Source organism: Chaetodon trifascialis, chromosome 15 (genome assembly GCF_039877785.1).
Source record: "Chaetodon trifascialis isolate fChaTrf1 chromosome 15, fChaTrf1.hap1, whole genome shotgun sequence".
NCBI lineage: Eukaryota > Metazoa > Chordata > Actinopteri > Chaetodontiformes > Chaetodontidae > Chaetodon > Chaetodon trifascialis.
In genome coordinates, this window is record NC_092070.1 from 19,056,989 (window position 1) to 19,072,955 (window position 15,967).

The following is a 15,967-nucleotide window of genomic DNA, read 5'->3' on the forward strand; positions in this document are numbered from 1 at the left end:
ACAGCAGACGACAAACCAAATACTCAATTCAACAATATTTCTATATTAGTGCCTTAAAAAAATGTGTCAGCGCTAACGGTCGTGAAACAAAATGGTGATGATAATTCGTTAATTCACAGTCTGATATCCTTTACCATACTTTCCAAACTGGATGCTGAGGCCTTTAATCTTTGCCTTTTTTCATTATGTCCATAAAATATTAAATTGTCGGAAATGAATACAGTGATATTTCTACTGACTTCACTGAACATTTGACATTAGACTAAAATACTTTCTTTGAATTTGGACGTCACCAGAACAAATCAGTTTACTCAACTAATACTGACGAGATGCCTGTCTGAGGGCAACATAGAGACGTCTGCAATCCTGTGACTGAACATAGACAGCTGTGATGTGAAAAGACGCTTGACTTTCCTCACATTAAGAATCTGGAAAAAGATTGTTTGTCATTTTAAACGGTCCTTCTTACATTGTATTTAACGTTCAGCTTTTCTAGAAAGATGCAAAACTTCCGAAAGTTTTATTGTGACTATTATAAATATTTCTATATAATATCATTTTATTTCACTATATAATGGTTGAGATTCAAAGTGAGGTTTAATTTCTTTGTGTAAACATCTGGCCAGATTACCTGGCTTTAAAGTAATGCAGAGAAAATATAACTCTCACACTGAAAATGAGGAATATTTCACTGTTTATATATCATCCTGGAGCTGTCCTTGTTTATGCCAACTCACGGTATCTAGTCAACAAAAAAAGACGGCAGGTGATATTAATATACTAACAATGAAAGAGTTCAGTGCACACAAACACAAACTCTGCCTGCGATATTCTAAAAAAACAAAACAGGAAACATAAAGGCAAGTGCTGTTCAGATGGACTGAAAGGATTCCTCGCTCTCGTTAAGTAAGGCAGTCTTCTTGAACACCTGAACAATCCCTGTAATGCAGCACACTCTCCAGGCATAGATATGGTTTTTGCGTGCTTCATCCTCACAACTCCACAGGGTAACGACAAAGCACTACACAAGCAGCTACTGTTAAGTTACATCACTATCAAAATGCTGTCGGTGTGAACATTTTGGTGCTAAGTTCTCGGTACTTGCTACAGTGTTTTTCAGTGTTTCTGTACTACACATTTGTTTTGTGTTGTTCCTGTTGTCATTAATGCGTCCCTCCACTGGCAACACTCATTGACAACTGCCTGATCTGTGTATACTTTTTAAAAATATTTCTGAACATGCAAACAGAACGTAACATCATGATACCCGTTTTCTTTTCTTTCTTTTTTTTAGGTGTTCTGATTAGGAGTCGCCTGCATTTTTTTTCCAAATGCCTAAAAGTGCCACATCTTATTATATGTTTAACAATTGTAAACGTTAAGCTACATTTGTGACAGGAAGGGCCAGTTTCCCAGACAGGAATTAAGGCTAAATTATATCCTACAGAGGCTTTTTTTTTCTTTTACTAGACTTACTCAAAATAGCTTTCTCAAACGTGGCTAGAATAGTGCTGCATTTAACTCTTATATTAACTGAACTGATTTCCTGAAGGAAGATTAAAGATCTTGCAGGACTAAGGGGATTTAAATTAAACCTCCGGTTTGGAGGGTCAGATTAATTGTGAGTGGAGACATATGAAAATTTTGGACTATTCCAATGAAGACCCATAAATACTTAATATGCTTCCATTTTCTGTTTTTATGGTTTTATGGTTCTATTGTATTAAAGGGTTTCTGTGACTAGTTTCAGCTTTCATGAGCACCTTCAGCCTACGTTTACACGTAGCAGGGTATTTTGGAAAACGGATATTTTGGCCCCTCCGTTTTCAAAAATAACATTGTGCACACAACATCGTTTTCAAAAATGTTGTCGTTTACATGAACCCGGATAAATACGTTGCTCACATGACGTTAAGTATTTTCAGTCGCATGTTGTGACATTTCGGAACTAGACTAGACTACTCCATTATTAAGCTGAACTTGTGCTTTTTTGAATTGATTCCTAATGTTTCAATTGCATAACAATTTTATATTCTTCACAAGATGATAGTTAGATTCCAGGTTGTAGTCTGATCCTTCTTTTTTTTCTGCAACATGTTCAGATCCAGACAAGACACATGGCTTTGGAGGACTGGCGAGACCTGGTGTTGAATTATGCCCATCAGGCAAATGAGCATGCAGCAGGCAGTTCGGCCTTGCCTTTCCCCTTCAGTATAATTATGCCACAGCACTGGTTCATTATGCTTTTCCTTTCTCTTTACCTCAAGAGATTACACACACACACTCAAATTTTGGTCTCTGTAGAAGGACTGTGATCAGCCAGCACTGATTTAAAGTCAGGATAACGAAAGCTTTTCCATGTTTGATGGCTGTTTCCAGAACTTTCAGAACGCTACATGAGCTCATTAAGTGCAATTAGTTGGGTTTCTCCTACCAAATGTTTTTGAAGCTCTGCCATCTGAACATAAGATACCAGTGCGCCACACACTGCGTTATCTTTGGGGACGTCATTTCCTCCCTTTCAATTATCAGGCATCAGGGTCTCCTGGTGTGTCCCCATAACCATGGAAGTATGAATGGCTCTGAATTTTGCTTCTGCTTCATGTGGAATGAAATCTAGACATTTTTGCAAAAGTACATGTCTGCATGTCTATTTTAGTATCATCACCTGCTAATAATTCCTGCAGTCTTGTTATCTCCATGAGGTGGCCAGGCAACCACCAGAGACTCCAGGACATCGCTGTGCTCAGCCAAGCGTTTCCGTTGCCAACAAATGGATTAGTAGCTCATTAATTTTTAAGTCAACAACACTGATTCAGATTGAACAAAGCAGAATAAATGTGAGCCATTTCCTCATCGGTCTGCAATTTCCTCTTTTACATATGATATGAATTTGTTTCTATTCATGCGCTGAGCTCGTACTTTAAATTTTGATAAATTGTAACATGTGTTTCTGCAGAGGGGTTAACTGGCAGGTGTCACACAGCAATAATAGAAGAAGAAGTTAAAGGACTTGATCTTCACACCGCAAGGTTTCTGGCCTTTTTAACCACCCGTCACGAGCTTTGTGAAAGAGCAATCTGAAAAGTCGAATGAACCTGAGCTGTGGCGTGCGCCTCAGGGGAGTGCTAGGCTGCTTCCCTGCTGCTGATCTGTCTGAACGGCCTTAAAACATCAAGTCTCAGAAAGTGCATTTCCCCAAAGCTATGCCTTCATCATTTCCTCCATGACAGGTATTTTTAATCATAGCTGTCTGCTAGTGCGCCACTGCATGATCAAGAAAATCAATGTGGGTTCAAGCTTTCACATCCTAAATAGGCTTTCATGCAATCCATCTCCACAGTGTCCATTGAGAATGTGAAAAGTGTCTGTGAGCAAATCTGAGGTATAGATTTAGACTTGGACTGAATACTATTGGATATGTGAGCTACTTCCACAAAATAGTTCTGAAATGTTAAATCTATCATATCAAATATCATACAACAAAGATAACAATTACCTCATTACAAAAAATATAGACTAGTAACATTTAGGATCAACTATCCATTAAGTTCTAAAATATAGTTTAACTGAGACAGCATAGGGTTGCACAGTGACAGGATGTTCAGCTCCCAGTTAGAAAACAGCGATAAGCTTCACTGTTTCTTCTTTTTATCTTTTCATTTTGGTATAATTACTGAACAAACAATAACATTGGAAAATGTTCAAATATTGTAAACATCGTACCAGTACAAAAGCACATGTCGCAAGACGTGGTCAGAAAACACCAACACGGGCAGCGCTGACAGCTGTTACTCCTCCTCCATTGACTTCTCAATCTCCTTCAGCCTGCGGACAAACTCCTGAGCCTCCCTGTCGCCGATGCGAGCGTCCAGCATCCTCATGATTGGCTTCTCTGGAGGGGAGAGCAAACAGATGAGAGCAGTTCCTACACCTGACACAAATATCTCTGGATTGAATGGCTTTTCATGCTGCATTGGACAAGTAATTGGAAACCCAGACCTACGCCCTCTGGTCTCCCAAGACGCCAATATTATGTTTGTGTAAAACAAAAAAAAACTGGATACAGCCTGGAGCTATATGTACCACTGGGTTTACTGCGAGACAGGTGGAGAATGGCGGGCTGGACGCTCTTGCCGGCTGGCGAGGCGTTCGGCCTCCCTGGCCAGCAGAAGTCGCTGAGAGGAGCCACGGCTTCACCAGCGAAATCATTAGTGGAAAGCCAGTCATAGTCCATCACAGTGAAGGTCAAGCAGGCAAACCTGTGTCTGTACTGTTCAGGACTGACGTGGCTGGAAAACACAGGAAGCAAATAAATCAGCCTCACGGTGTGCACAAATAAGACGCGGAAAGGAGGGAAGCAGTACTCACAAATAAAAGAGTTCGTCGAATACTGGGTGCAGTGTCTTAAGTTTCACTTGCGTGCGTTGACTCTTGGCCATAGGGAACAGGTGGTGAGGACAGAGCTCCACTATGACAAAGGGGTCGCTCAGACCTGAGGAGGGTCAGGAAAAGTGTGTGAAAATGCATCTTTCAAACAACACCTGTATCTTATTCTGAGTGCTAAAGCTACCGTTGGCATCCAGTGCAATGATATCTGCAGCGTGCAGAATCTCCACCGTCAGTCTCTGCTCTGGAGCGTCATAGTAGCACTTCACACTGATCCGCCCGTAACGTGTATGTTTGAGTGTTTTCTGAAACATTGAACATCAGTTTTTTTTAGTAACACTGTAAATATGTTATTATATAATGTAAAAATATTCAACACACGTCCTTCCACACGCTGCAAAAGCACCTTGTTTTTAAGAGTCTAGGAGGAGGCAGGTTTTCAGCCAGAGGTAAAACAACTGAGGACAGAGTGCTGTTCAATCAATACATGTCTGTCCACATTAGGGCTAAATGAAATTGTTGGCCTGGTAAGTTGAAACACACCTGTTGGGAAATCTTCTCCAGATAGTACTGTTCAATGAGCTCAAAGGAGGAACATTTATTCAGCCTGAGCTCCTCATCCAGGACCTAAAGCAGCATAAACAGGGAAAAAAGATGAATGACAACTTACGTAGAAGGATGTAAATCTTTAAAATAAATGCAAGAAGTCCCACCTTGTAGTCTCCACTCTTCATATCTTCCAGGGAAAGACCCTCTCCTTTAGCATGAAAGAACTGCAACAGGGTCTAAACCATTCAAATAAAATAAAATACATTCATCCGTTTAATTTTGAAAGAATCAAGTCTCAGCATAGTAGAGACATGTTGTTCACACAAACAGCATGAAACCTCTGGCAGACAAACAGGATGTCTGCCTGCCAAACTCAGCCCACTCGTGTGGCATGCCATGACTTTTCATGCAAATCTGTCACATCCCCTGCCAGCTGGTTAAATTGGCATTAGAATATACAGTAGCTCCCATATTGTCATTCATGAGGCAACTCATTTTGCCACCAAACTATTATCTAGTGACTACATAAATATCTAATATATGCTAATGATTGCACAACAGCAAGCGTGCAGAGCTAATTAAAGGCTGATGGGAACAGTTGGGACGATAATCTTGACACGTCTTATTAAGCAGGCTCTTCTTTGAGGACAATCCAGACTGGAAATACAAAGAAATGAGTACAATGCATCAGTCACTGACCTCCACTGTGTACTGGAAACGGTTATAGAACTCCACCTGGACGCCCCTGTTTTCTGCGACCGCATCCAGGATCATCCGCAAGAGCAGCTCCCACATGCTTTGGAGAACTCTAGGACACAATGAGACACCCACACGTTTACACTCAATTACACCCCTGTACCCCCACTTAGCCTATGTATACACGTTTTCACAGATAATAGCTTGATAATAATAAGTTGCGGCACACAACACATCCGGGGAGTATTATCATTGGTGCAAAGCTCTCAGGCATACATAAGCGCAGCATCTTATTTACTGGGCTGTCACAGTTTTCATGTGGTAATATCAAATAAATGACATGTTATTTGGAAATGAGGAAACAGTGAGCATGGTTATATGACTTGTCTGTTATGAGTTTCAAGCTCCACAAAAGCAAATTTTCAGGTGTGCTGGCTGGCATTCATCTGGGTTTAAAAGTCAAATGTATGTGGATGACGCAGTGTTTTATTTATATGTAAAAAACAGACAACAGAATTGATGTTGGGAGTGCTGTGCTAAAATGTTTCAAGGTGGCGCATCAAATCATGGTTCAATAATAATAATAATAATAATAATAATTACCACTGGGAGGTCTCTTATCTTATATTATGTGCTACATGCGCCTGTTGGGAGTTTATGTTGTTTGTGTTTCGTAGTTGTACGGAATGTTTTCTTGAAACTTTTATCATTTGCAGCACAGGCACACCAGATGCAAATTAGCAATTAGCCAGGAAGTGTGGCACCATTAATTAAAATACATTTTAATTGTCCCAGTCAAACAGAAAATGAATGAAGTAATATTTACTGTGAGGAGAGAGGAACAGAAAGCAATTACCTAGTCAGATTCTCCTTCACAAGGTTTTCAGTGAGGATGACCATAGTGTCTTGTAAGTACTTCATAAGAGGGGACACAGCCTGGAAAATGTCACATTAACAGATATTACAAGTACAAATACTGCAGCTGCAAACACCACTAACACAATCATGAATGTTGTAGAAAGCCACCGCTTGGCCTTACGTCATCATTGTTGATGGAGTCTGGAGACAGGCTGATGTGCTGGATGTACCTCCGCAGCTCAGGCAGCATCTGGACAGATATAATACGGCTGAAGGGATGTTTCAGAGAAAATGTTCCTTTGTGTGCATGCAAAATGCTATCTTGACATTAATCCCGACATAACCTCAGTGAGAACAGCTGGTTTTCCAGCATATAAAGTGCATAAAGATACCAAAGGTAGTCCATTTTTTCAAGAAGTGTTCATGCTCTGTGTGTGGCACCTTGTCGGTGAGCAGTGTGATGAGACGTTTGGCCTCTCTCTGCAGGTCCAGGTCCATGTTAAACAGCTGCCCGTTGAGTGCTTTGTAAACCTGCTCCTTCCCCTCCACCACACACGACTCCTCCATGGCCCGCTCCACACCTTGCCAGTCCAGGTCACGTGGCAGGTGACCCAGGAAAACGCGCACATGCTCCGTGTTGTTCAGGGCGATGCAGAGCTAGCAGAAAGCGAGGAGGAGCAAAAGAGGAGAAACAGAGGGTGGAGGTGGAGAAACAAAGAAGGAAAAGAAGCAGGGCTACAGAGAAGTGGAGGGACGGGGTGCGAGTGTAAATGACTCACAGCGACAACAGGCAACTGCTTTTTTTTAGTGTAGACATATCTGATCTCCTGCTGAGCCCTTTGTGTTGCCAGGGAGAACACTTGCTGACATTTACTGCCCACGTAATTGTGTGCCCTCCCTCAGTTCTGTCTTGCTACAGGCGTTACCTGCACTGTGAAGCTCTTGTGGTCTCGGCCCAGCTGGTTCCTCTCAATCTTGCGTGTTATCATCTCTGAGTAGCACACAGCCTCGCTGCAGAAATTCTGTGACGATAAAATACCAGTCTTTTAATCATAATGAAATTCTCCCTTTTCCTTTTGATTTCGCCTCCAGTGCTGTTAAAAATCTTCTCCTGCGTTTCTGCATGTGAGATCATGTTTGTATGAGTGTGGCAACAGCGGGACTCACGTCGGTCAAACGGGTGATAAAGATGAAGGCCCCCGCAGAGTCTGGCCAGGCCAGCTGGAGCCAGATCTCGCGTACCTGGCTGAAGCACGCTGCCACTTCCACTGCTGAGGAGCTGTGTTTGGCCTGCTGCAAAGGCTCGAGCTGCTCACAGTGCACGCAGAAAAACGTGTAACATGCATAACGTGTGAACAGAACAGAACAGAACAGAACAGAACATGTGATTCAGGACTGTGTCATTTATTTGCTTTTCTTAAACGTTCAGTACTACTGTAATTCAACCCCCTAGTCCAGCAAGAATTGCAACAAATTGTCTATTGTATAACCTGTTAATAAGTATTTTATAACATGCAGTGAAGTAGTTATAAAGCCTTTATTACCATTAGTAACTTTTTATGTTCATTACAGTTATTAGGTGTTTTACTACAGTTCCTTTACAATTCACTTTACAACAACCTTAAAACCCAGACTGGGGTTTTTATAAAGAATTAAAAAAATCTTCCAACAAAGAATGGAGTTTACTTAATGTATTACTGGATGCTTCATTAGAGGCTTTATTATAATTGTATTAAGGATATCTTTATATATTTGTATATATTAAAGTGTGATATGAAGATGCATTAAAGGTTTAATATTGCTTATCAAATGCTAAATAAAATAAAACCAAAACAGAGATTCGTGCAGAGCACTAACAATAACTGATCTAATAACCTGAACACAGTCCAGCTCATAGCATTATGCTATTTTCATTTCATTCATTTCAATGGCAGAAGCATCTCACCTGGTCTGTTTCCACGGCTTTACGAATTCTGTCACAGGATCTGTCGTGAACGATCTGCAGCCACTTGTGAATCGAAGACTTGAACCAGTTATGAAAGCCTGTCAATGCCAACATTTTAGCATCCCTGTTGGAGAAGAACACACATCTTTTTAATAAATTCAAAGCTGCAGAAAAGGTTGATCTCATCTCCTCGCTGACATTTCAAATGAATAACCAGCAGAGCCTCTAACGCTGCCGTATGAATAGTCATTAGAGTCAAACTGATAACCAACTTGAGTGGAAGAAACTCCCGAAAGCCTTTGAGGATTTTCAAGGACATGAAGAGCTCAAAGATGGTCTCTCCCATTGTCTGAGTCAGTCTGGAGCTCTCCTGCTCCAGAGTCCCACAAACCCGCTCCATCGCTACATTTACATCATCAGCAACCTGAAGGATGAAGAACAACACTAGGCCCACCGTACGATTGAAAAAAGACTTAATAAGACATGTTACCAACGACTTTTCACATCTTTTTCAATGACATACCTGTTTCTCCAACTGCCTGTATGATATGCTGAAGAAATCGACTTTCACTGCGCTGTGAGAACAAACAAAGGATGACATCAGTGGCATCAGCCCAACAATTACTGATGTGAATCACTGTACAGCGCTGATATTCACCTGTAGAAGAGTTTGTTGTAGATGTTCTGGGCTCTCTGCACGTCTGCACACACGCCATCAACCACCTGAACCAGCTTCTTCAGCTGCTCCTCCAGAGTCTGCATTGTGGGCACACAGCGGACACCATCCTGCATGTCAATTGTCAAGCCTCAGTCTGGCAATTTGAATATGTGATGATTTCTATTGTTGGGACTTACATTAACCAGTATATACTTACCCCGTCCTCTGGTTTATATCGTGCAATTAAGCTCTCGTACCACTCTGCACTTCCTTTCTGTTCAAATAATTACACAAATGAATAAATGGGTGAATTAAATATTTGATGCTGTTTACTTGCAGTTTTTCCTCACCAATATATATAAATATATACTGTTGAATAAGACCAACAGCTATCCAGCACATCGCTGCACTCTGTAGCTGGCAGAAACGAGCAGCATGCCAGCCATGTGTGCACCTCTAGTGGTAAAAAACTTTACCTTGACAGCAGTGGTGATGTCCAAATGCAGTTCATTTCGAAGAGGACACACAGTCTTAAACGCCCGCATGTTTTGCATGTAGCCAATCCCCCTGGCGTACACAGACAGGGAGCGTTTTATTACAATACGAGACTGCTGTTGGGTCACATAAATGCTGGTTCCATATCATACACTAACATGCCATTCTTCAAATCAAATAAGCACAAAAGCTCTAATCTCACTAAATTCCTTCCACACTAACTGTGTACAGGATCCTGCATTATCACGGCAGGAGCTTCAACTCTTGAATGAGTCACACTGTGTGTGTGCGTGTGTGTGCGTGTGTGTGTGTGTGTGTGTGTGTGTGTGTGTGTGTGTGTGTGTGTGTGTGTGTGTGTGTGTGTGACCAGGTATTTATCATGTTGTGGGGACAAAAATCTGTTTACACAGTCACATTGTGGGGACTGACCTCCCTTATGGGGACAAAATGCAGGTCCCCTTAATGTAAATCATTAAATTTTAGGGCGCTGACTGAGGATAGGGTTACGGGTTAGGTAAGGTTAGGTTAGGTACAGGGTTAGGAATAGGCAAATAGTGGTTAGGGTTAGGGTTAGGGTAAGGCTCCAGGAAATGAATGTAAGTCTATGTAATGTCCCCACAAGTGATATAAACACAACATGTGTGCGTGTGTGTGTGTGTGTGACTGTGTGTGTGTGTGTTTCTGAGAGGTGTAGAAAAGATCTCCCTTGAGGTGTTGATCACTGGGCAGATCTGGACTTCTTACTGGGGAAGTTTCTATAAAAAAAGCAGTCCGCCAAATTAGTGCAAAGCAATGAGCTTCAATAATAGGCTGTTTTCACCGGCTGGCATTTACGTGAAACAGACTTCTGAGTTCGGTGTAATTCTCTACTCTAACTTCCTTTTTTTGTGCAATAGTAACTTGAAGCTCAAAGGCGGCAAGATGGTGATTCTAGGCAGTCTGTCCAAGACTGAGTCAGAGCGGAACATCTCTGCAATAGCGACAGATTGTCATCAAATATAGCACAGATATCAATGGTCTTCCATCGACGGTTTCTCATGATTTTAGGTTAAACTTTGGCCAACACAAGACAACGTTTCTAAAAATGACTGCCTGGATTTCCATGAAAGTCACTGTGGATATTCATGTCCTCCAAAGGATGAACGTGCGTGATTTCTTCGAGCTAAAAGTTTCACATGCACGCAAGCATTAATAAGCTCTATAGCTAAATATATACTCTTCAATCTGCTGAGAACATTCATGCTCTGAAAGGGTAATCCTTTCAGGTTTCCATGACTGTATGGCCCTCATACCAGTGTGTATGATTACACTGGTGGAATGGAAGCATAAGATCGTACAGGCAACAATACATGTTACATAAGGGAGATATATGTTGTTGCTTGTGACCACAATATGTTGGCACAAATAAGAGCCGTTTTTTCAGGTTTTATTCAGCAGAACTTGTGGTCAGGAACAAATGTTTAGTACTTAAGTTTGAAATGAGTGATGAGCAATGATTAAGATATTTCTGTTTGATTAAAGAGCCCGACACGGCTTCCTCCACAGACTGACTGGCTGAAGTCTCTCAGTGTCTGCTGGGGTGAGAGGTTGAGCATGTTCCTGGTATGGCAGCACAGGCGTGTCCGTGATGTGATGTGATGGCAGTGTGACTTTACCTCAGCATGAGCTCGTAGCGTGTAATGGCAGCAGCGCTGGTGCAGGGGAAAACCTGACGCATGTTCTTCATCAGACACAGGCAGTGCTCTGTGTACAGCCTGAAGCTGTCTGACAGCTGCCTCTCCTGGACACAGGAAGGGCCCGCAGTTATAGCTTCAAGTACACTGGCTGTGAGACATTTTTGGCTGAACCAAAAACCTTGATGAATGTCAGTGAAGAGCTGAGCTAATGAGGTGACTGTTTCCAGATGATGAAAGGTTTCTATCCTACTGAGAGGCCGATGGCAGAGAACCTACCAGGTCGCCCCTCACAGCGACAGGGTCCCACTCTGCATCGATGGTCCTCAGGAGGCGCAGCAGCAGGGAGTAGCACACCCTCTGGGTCCGATGGTGGCAGCTGTAGCACTGCCAGCGACTGCGTTAAAAAGCAAAGCACGCACCTTTTACCTGGTGCTTAAGCTTTCACGCTTGATTTGATCAATTTTATTCCTCTATTAATACTCACATAATGGCCTGTTGGAGAGGTGAGAGATCAGTTTGCACAGCGTGGTGAGTCAGTACAGTCCATGCCGGAGGGCAAACCTGCCCGTTCCAGTTGTAGGGCTCCCTCTACAATGAACATAGTAATCATCCTCAGACACGTGTAAGAAGAATCTGCATGTACTTGTCAAAACTGTGTTAAAATTAGCAGCCAGACTGGACCCAGTTCAAACCAGAGTTCATCCACAAGGCTGCTAAAAAATGAAATATTGTTTGTGTCATTTTAGAGACGCTGGTGCGAATGAGGCGCACTGAAGTGCTGTTCAGTCATCTATCCTGCAATTTACAATTTTAACCCTGGAATAATTCAACTCCAATTCTCTTACAGACACAAAATTAATATCCCTGCAGAGAGAACAAAGCCTAATCACTTTAAATTCCACTCAGTGGCCCCTAGAGGCCATGTTGTTGGTGGTTTGTCTCAACTGACAGGACAAGCAACTAATCAACTCAGACCATCATTGAAGCTCTGTGCTTTTACTGGGGTATCTCAAAATCACCTCACTATAAAGGCTTTTTGTATTCTGGAAGAAACTCACCTTAACATGAGCGTGCTCATATTCCACAATCTGACTTAGCAGTTTCTTGTGAATAGAGATGTTTGAGTCTTTCTTAGACAAAGCCGTGTCTCTCTGAAAGAAAACATAAGAGTATTTCAAATCCCACACAGGCAAGCAGAGGAGTATTCTGTGCATTGAATTAGTGTTACACCGCACAGACCTGGCTGGTGAAGGGCTTTAGTATCAGGTGACACTCTCCCTGAACTTTAGACGTACTCGATCGAGGCTCCAGCTTAAACCAGGTGTCATAGCCGGTAACTGGAATCTCCTGCAAAAAGGAAACCAGCCGGATTAACGGCGCTGACATACTTCCGGGAAAATCCTGCACGCTGTATCCTTCAGGGGAATCTCTTCGCGGTTGTCTTGGATTTGTCAGAGCGGCTTTGAAGACTCACGTTCAAAGGGATGTTGATGCATCCGAGGAAGTCATCGGCGTTCTCCTCAGAGCCTGATGAAGCGGATCCATTGGCGCGCACTGACTTTGCTATCTGCTTAAAATATCTGACAAGAGTGCAAGGAAAAGGCGGTCTTTTTGTCACTGGTTGCATTCATGTTGAACCGTAAGAGCTACAGCCTTACAGCTTTCATTTTTTGTCATTTAGCTAATGCTTTTATCCACCGTGGCTTATATTTAGAGCATCGGCAGAATGAGTTTCTTTCCTAATGAAAGTTGGCTATTATTCTGATTTTTCTTCAAACGGAAATTGCACATTTCTCACTTCAGGACAGTGATCCTTTTGTCCCTTGGTTATGACTGACATCTCCAGGTTTTCATTAGACATGTCTGCTATTTATTAGTCTCTCCATGGCCACAGCTGAACTCTCTGTGTTCTCTGTGTGCACAGCTTTATTGGCACTGGACTTTCCTGTATGTCAGTCTTTCTTTAAACTCCTCCTTCAGTCAAAAATATGATTTTTCTTCTTGTTCCTACAGTTAAATGTTTGAGCTCCACTGTGCAGAATCATGTATGTGCAGAGTTTGATGCTAGAAGGCTGTTTTCAGCATCCCCTGTGAGGAAGTTAAACTAATAATCATAGATTCTGGATTTTTTTTTAATGAGGGAGAAGGAGGAGATGTAATTTTAAGGATTTTAACAGGACAATAGAACCATATCAGACACACATTATTGGACAAAGGACATTTCTTTACTGTATATACATCTTAAAACCTGTCTGGAGGGGCTCTGTGAGGTTAAAGGATTTGTGTCAGTAGCTTTCAACTGATGGAGATAACCCGACTCATCTATTCACTGCAGCAACTGGATTGATGCAACAATTACCAGCTTATATAATTGTGCATAAAATCGCCGTTTGAGATCCAGTAATAACACTCCTAAGAGGACAATCCAACATTTCTTACCAAGGATGTATCTAAGACAGTTACACCATCACGCTCCATTACATTCATGGAAATTGCACAACACAGTTCCTACTACCTTCCCATTCCACGAAGTCCACTGACTTCATTGAGCTTTTTGCAGGCTTCAGCAACGGACACGTCATCGTCATGATCCCTGAGGAGAGGGGGATAAATCAGAGGCAGTCATCACGACCAGTCATCTCCTGCGAGAACATGTTTGCACAATAACTGACTGAGCTGAGAACTGAAGGAGATCCACAGTCAAGACCCATTACAGTTCAGTTAAAGCATTATCTTACACAACTTGCAGTCAGTGACCGTCAATTATGTACCACGTCTCACCTTTGGCTCAATATTTACACTGAAGGACATGATGGACAAAAACATTAACTATAACTTAAGCTTTTTTCCTAGAAAAAATATGAGCGTGAGCAGAAAAAGAAAAAGAAAAAAATGTTGAAAATGGACAGTTTGTTCAGACTTTGGAAAATAAGCTATTGATTTTTTGGCCCGGGGACTGTAAAATGAGATTGTGTGTTTTTTTAGTATTTGTTTATTTTGTTATCTTAGATGCAAAAAATCCAACCTTAAAGCAATTTATCCTAATCTAATATGATGAAAATCATCAGCAAGGTGGCATTTAAGGAACTGAAGGTGTGTGCAGTAATCTTACCATATGTCAAGATGTAAGAGGTCGTTGTGGACATCGTCTATTTCACTGTGGAAAAACAGTGAAACACAGGAAAATCATGAACTCAACTGTCCTTTCTGAGTAAATACTGACACAAACACTTCCAAAGAGATGACAATGTGCTGCACTGGTCACATAAATAACAGCTTTGGCCTTTAGTGTGAAACACAAGAAACTGTTAATTCTGCATGTCACACATATCATCATGTCCAGTACACTGATGATGAAGGTTGAGCTGCTGTACTCACAACACAAAGTGCTCGTCCCACACTGGGTTCAGAGTCTCCGGTTTGACCTCAGTCACCTGGATACACCTGGCAGGTAACACCTCCTTGGTGCTGGAGCGTTTCTCCAGCTTCTCTTTTCTCTTCCTGAAGCTGAACTTTCTCTCCTTCTTCTCCTCCAAGTCCCGCGGGCTCTGGCCCACCAGGATTCCCAGCATGCAGTAGGGGTCGCTGTACCCTGGCAGGCCGCAGGGTGACACGTAGAAAAGGTTATTGCACAAGGGAAACTGTTACCCTGTTTGGGCTCTTTTGACACTTTGACACATTTGAACACAACACTCAGTGTTGTGTTCAGGGACCCCTTGTATCTACATGTTTGAAACACTTAACAATGTGTTTTGTAAAATCTAAGTCAATGCAAACACGTGGAAAATCAATAGATGGTGAGACATAAATTAGAAAACCCAATGCCGTCCTGTTGCCACAAAGTCACGCAGAGGTTGGACATAATTCGACCCATCATGCACTGCATCATCACTGCTGGGCGCACCTGCGCAGGCCTCGCTCATCCTGAACAACCCTAATGCCATGAAGTGCCGAAAAGTATGTCTACATGATGTTGGCTGATGGGAGGGGTATCATTTGACAGTTTTTTGGGTGAGTGCTGTGAAAAAAAAGCTTTTCATTTCCATATAGTTGCTGTTCAATTCATATTTCACAGAACTTTTTTTGTTGTCTAATAGAAAATGTGTGAGATGTCTCACCATTTGCATCCTTGGCCATCAGATTCTTTGCTTTCATAACAGAAACTCTTAGGGAAAAACTGGCTCGCTGTGAAAAAAAGGTGAAATGCAAAAAATGAAGGTTATGCATCGAGTACAACACGTGTATTGTATTTTCTTACTCAATTTGAATAAATATCAGAATGCACTGTTGACTAAGAATGTAAAAAATATCAATTCCTATAAGCTTCATCACGTATTTCATCCATCCGAGGCAAAATAACCGTACTGAATACCTAAATGGAAAAATACTTCCCCTTTGGTCTCAACATTTCCAGCAGTCTATCATCGCATTTCTTAAATACCAGCGTGTAGGTTTTAATGGCAATAGATCCCCTAAATCCTACACATTGGACCTCTAACAGAGATATCTGAAAGGCCCCTGCCAGTCAAGTTGAAGACATGAAATCAAACAAAATTGAGCTTTCACAAGTTGCTTTCCATCAGTGCCCTCCAGCTGTGACTCTCCAGGCCACGTTTTTAACCTTATTACTACTTCACACTTCAGACTATGGGCATGAGAAGGCATCAGTAAATGCACTAAAACACCACCTGTGGCTGCACA

The 15,967-nt window shown here is 41.9% G+C and overlaps 1 protein-coding gene across 1 annotated transcript in view; it reads right to left on the reverse strand.

Moving 5' to 3' along the window:
• Nucleotides 1-1,270: 1,270 nt before the first annotated feature.
• The window catches only part of baiap3 (BAI1 associated protein 3), a 33,069-nt gene continuing 18,372 nt past the window's right edge, over nt 1,271-15,967 (reverse strand). The window contains exons 7-34 of the mRNA XM_070981545.1: nt 15,385-15,451; nt 14,645-14,858; nt 14,379-14,423; nt 13,782-13,859; nt 12,741-12,846; nt 12,506-12,613; nt 12,325-12,417; nt 11,751-11,854; nt 11,543-11,660; nt 11,246-11,370; nt 9,572-9,662; nt 9,313-9,369; nt 9,096-9,193; nt 8,961-9,012; nt 8,710-8,861; nt 8,438-8,561; nt 7,660-7,800; nt 7,419-7,514; nt 6,934-7,149; nt 6,674-6,742; nt 6,491-6,570; nt 5,638-5,746; nt 5,103-5,174; nt 4,933-5,016; nt 4,574-4,694; nt 4,372-4,495; nt 4,087-4,292; nt 1,271-3,895 (exon numbers count right to left, since the gene is read on the reverse strand). Coding sequence (XP_070837646.1) covers nt 3,792-3,895; nt 4,087-4,292; nt 4,372-4,495; nt 4,574-4,694; nt 4,933-5,016; nt 5,103-5,174; nt 5,638-5,746; nt 6,491-6,570; nt 6,674-6,742; nt 6,934-7,149; nt 7,419-7,514; nt 7,660-7,800; nt 8,438-8,561; nt 8,710-8,861; nt 8,961-9,012; nt 9,096-9,193; nt 9,313-9,369; nt 9,572-9,662; nt 11,246-11,370; nt 11,543-11,660; nt 11,751-11,854; nt 12,325-12,417; nt 12,506-12,613; nt 12,741-12,846; nt 13,782-13,859; nt 14,379-14,423; nt 14,645-14,858; nt 15,385-15,451 — 3,054 coding nt within the window. The 3' untranslated portion in view covers nt 1,271-3,791. The remainder of the gene's footprint in view (nt 3,896-4,086; nt 4,293-4,371; nt 4,496-4,573; nt 4,695-4,932; nt 5,017-5,102; nt 5,175-5,637; nt 5,747-6,490; nt 6,571-6,673; nt 6,743-6,933; nt 7,150-7,418; nt 7,515-7,659; nt 7,801-8,437; nt 8,562-8,709; nt 8,862-8,960; nt 9,013-9,095; nt 9,194-9,312; nt 9,370-9,571; nt 9,663-11,245; nt 11,371-11,542; nt 11,661-11,750; nt 11,855-12,324; nt 12,418-12,505; nt 12,614-12,740; nt 12,847-13,781; nt 13,860-14,378; nt 14,424-14,644; nt 14,859-15,384; nt 15,452-15,967) is intronic.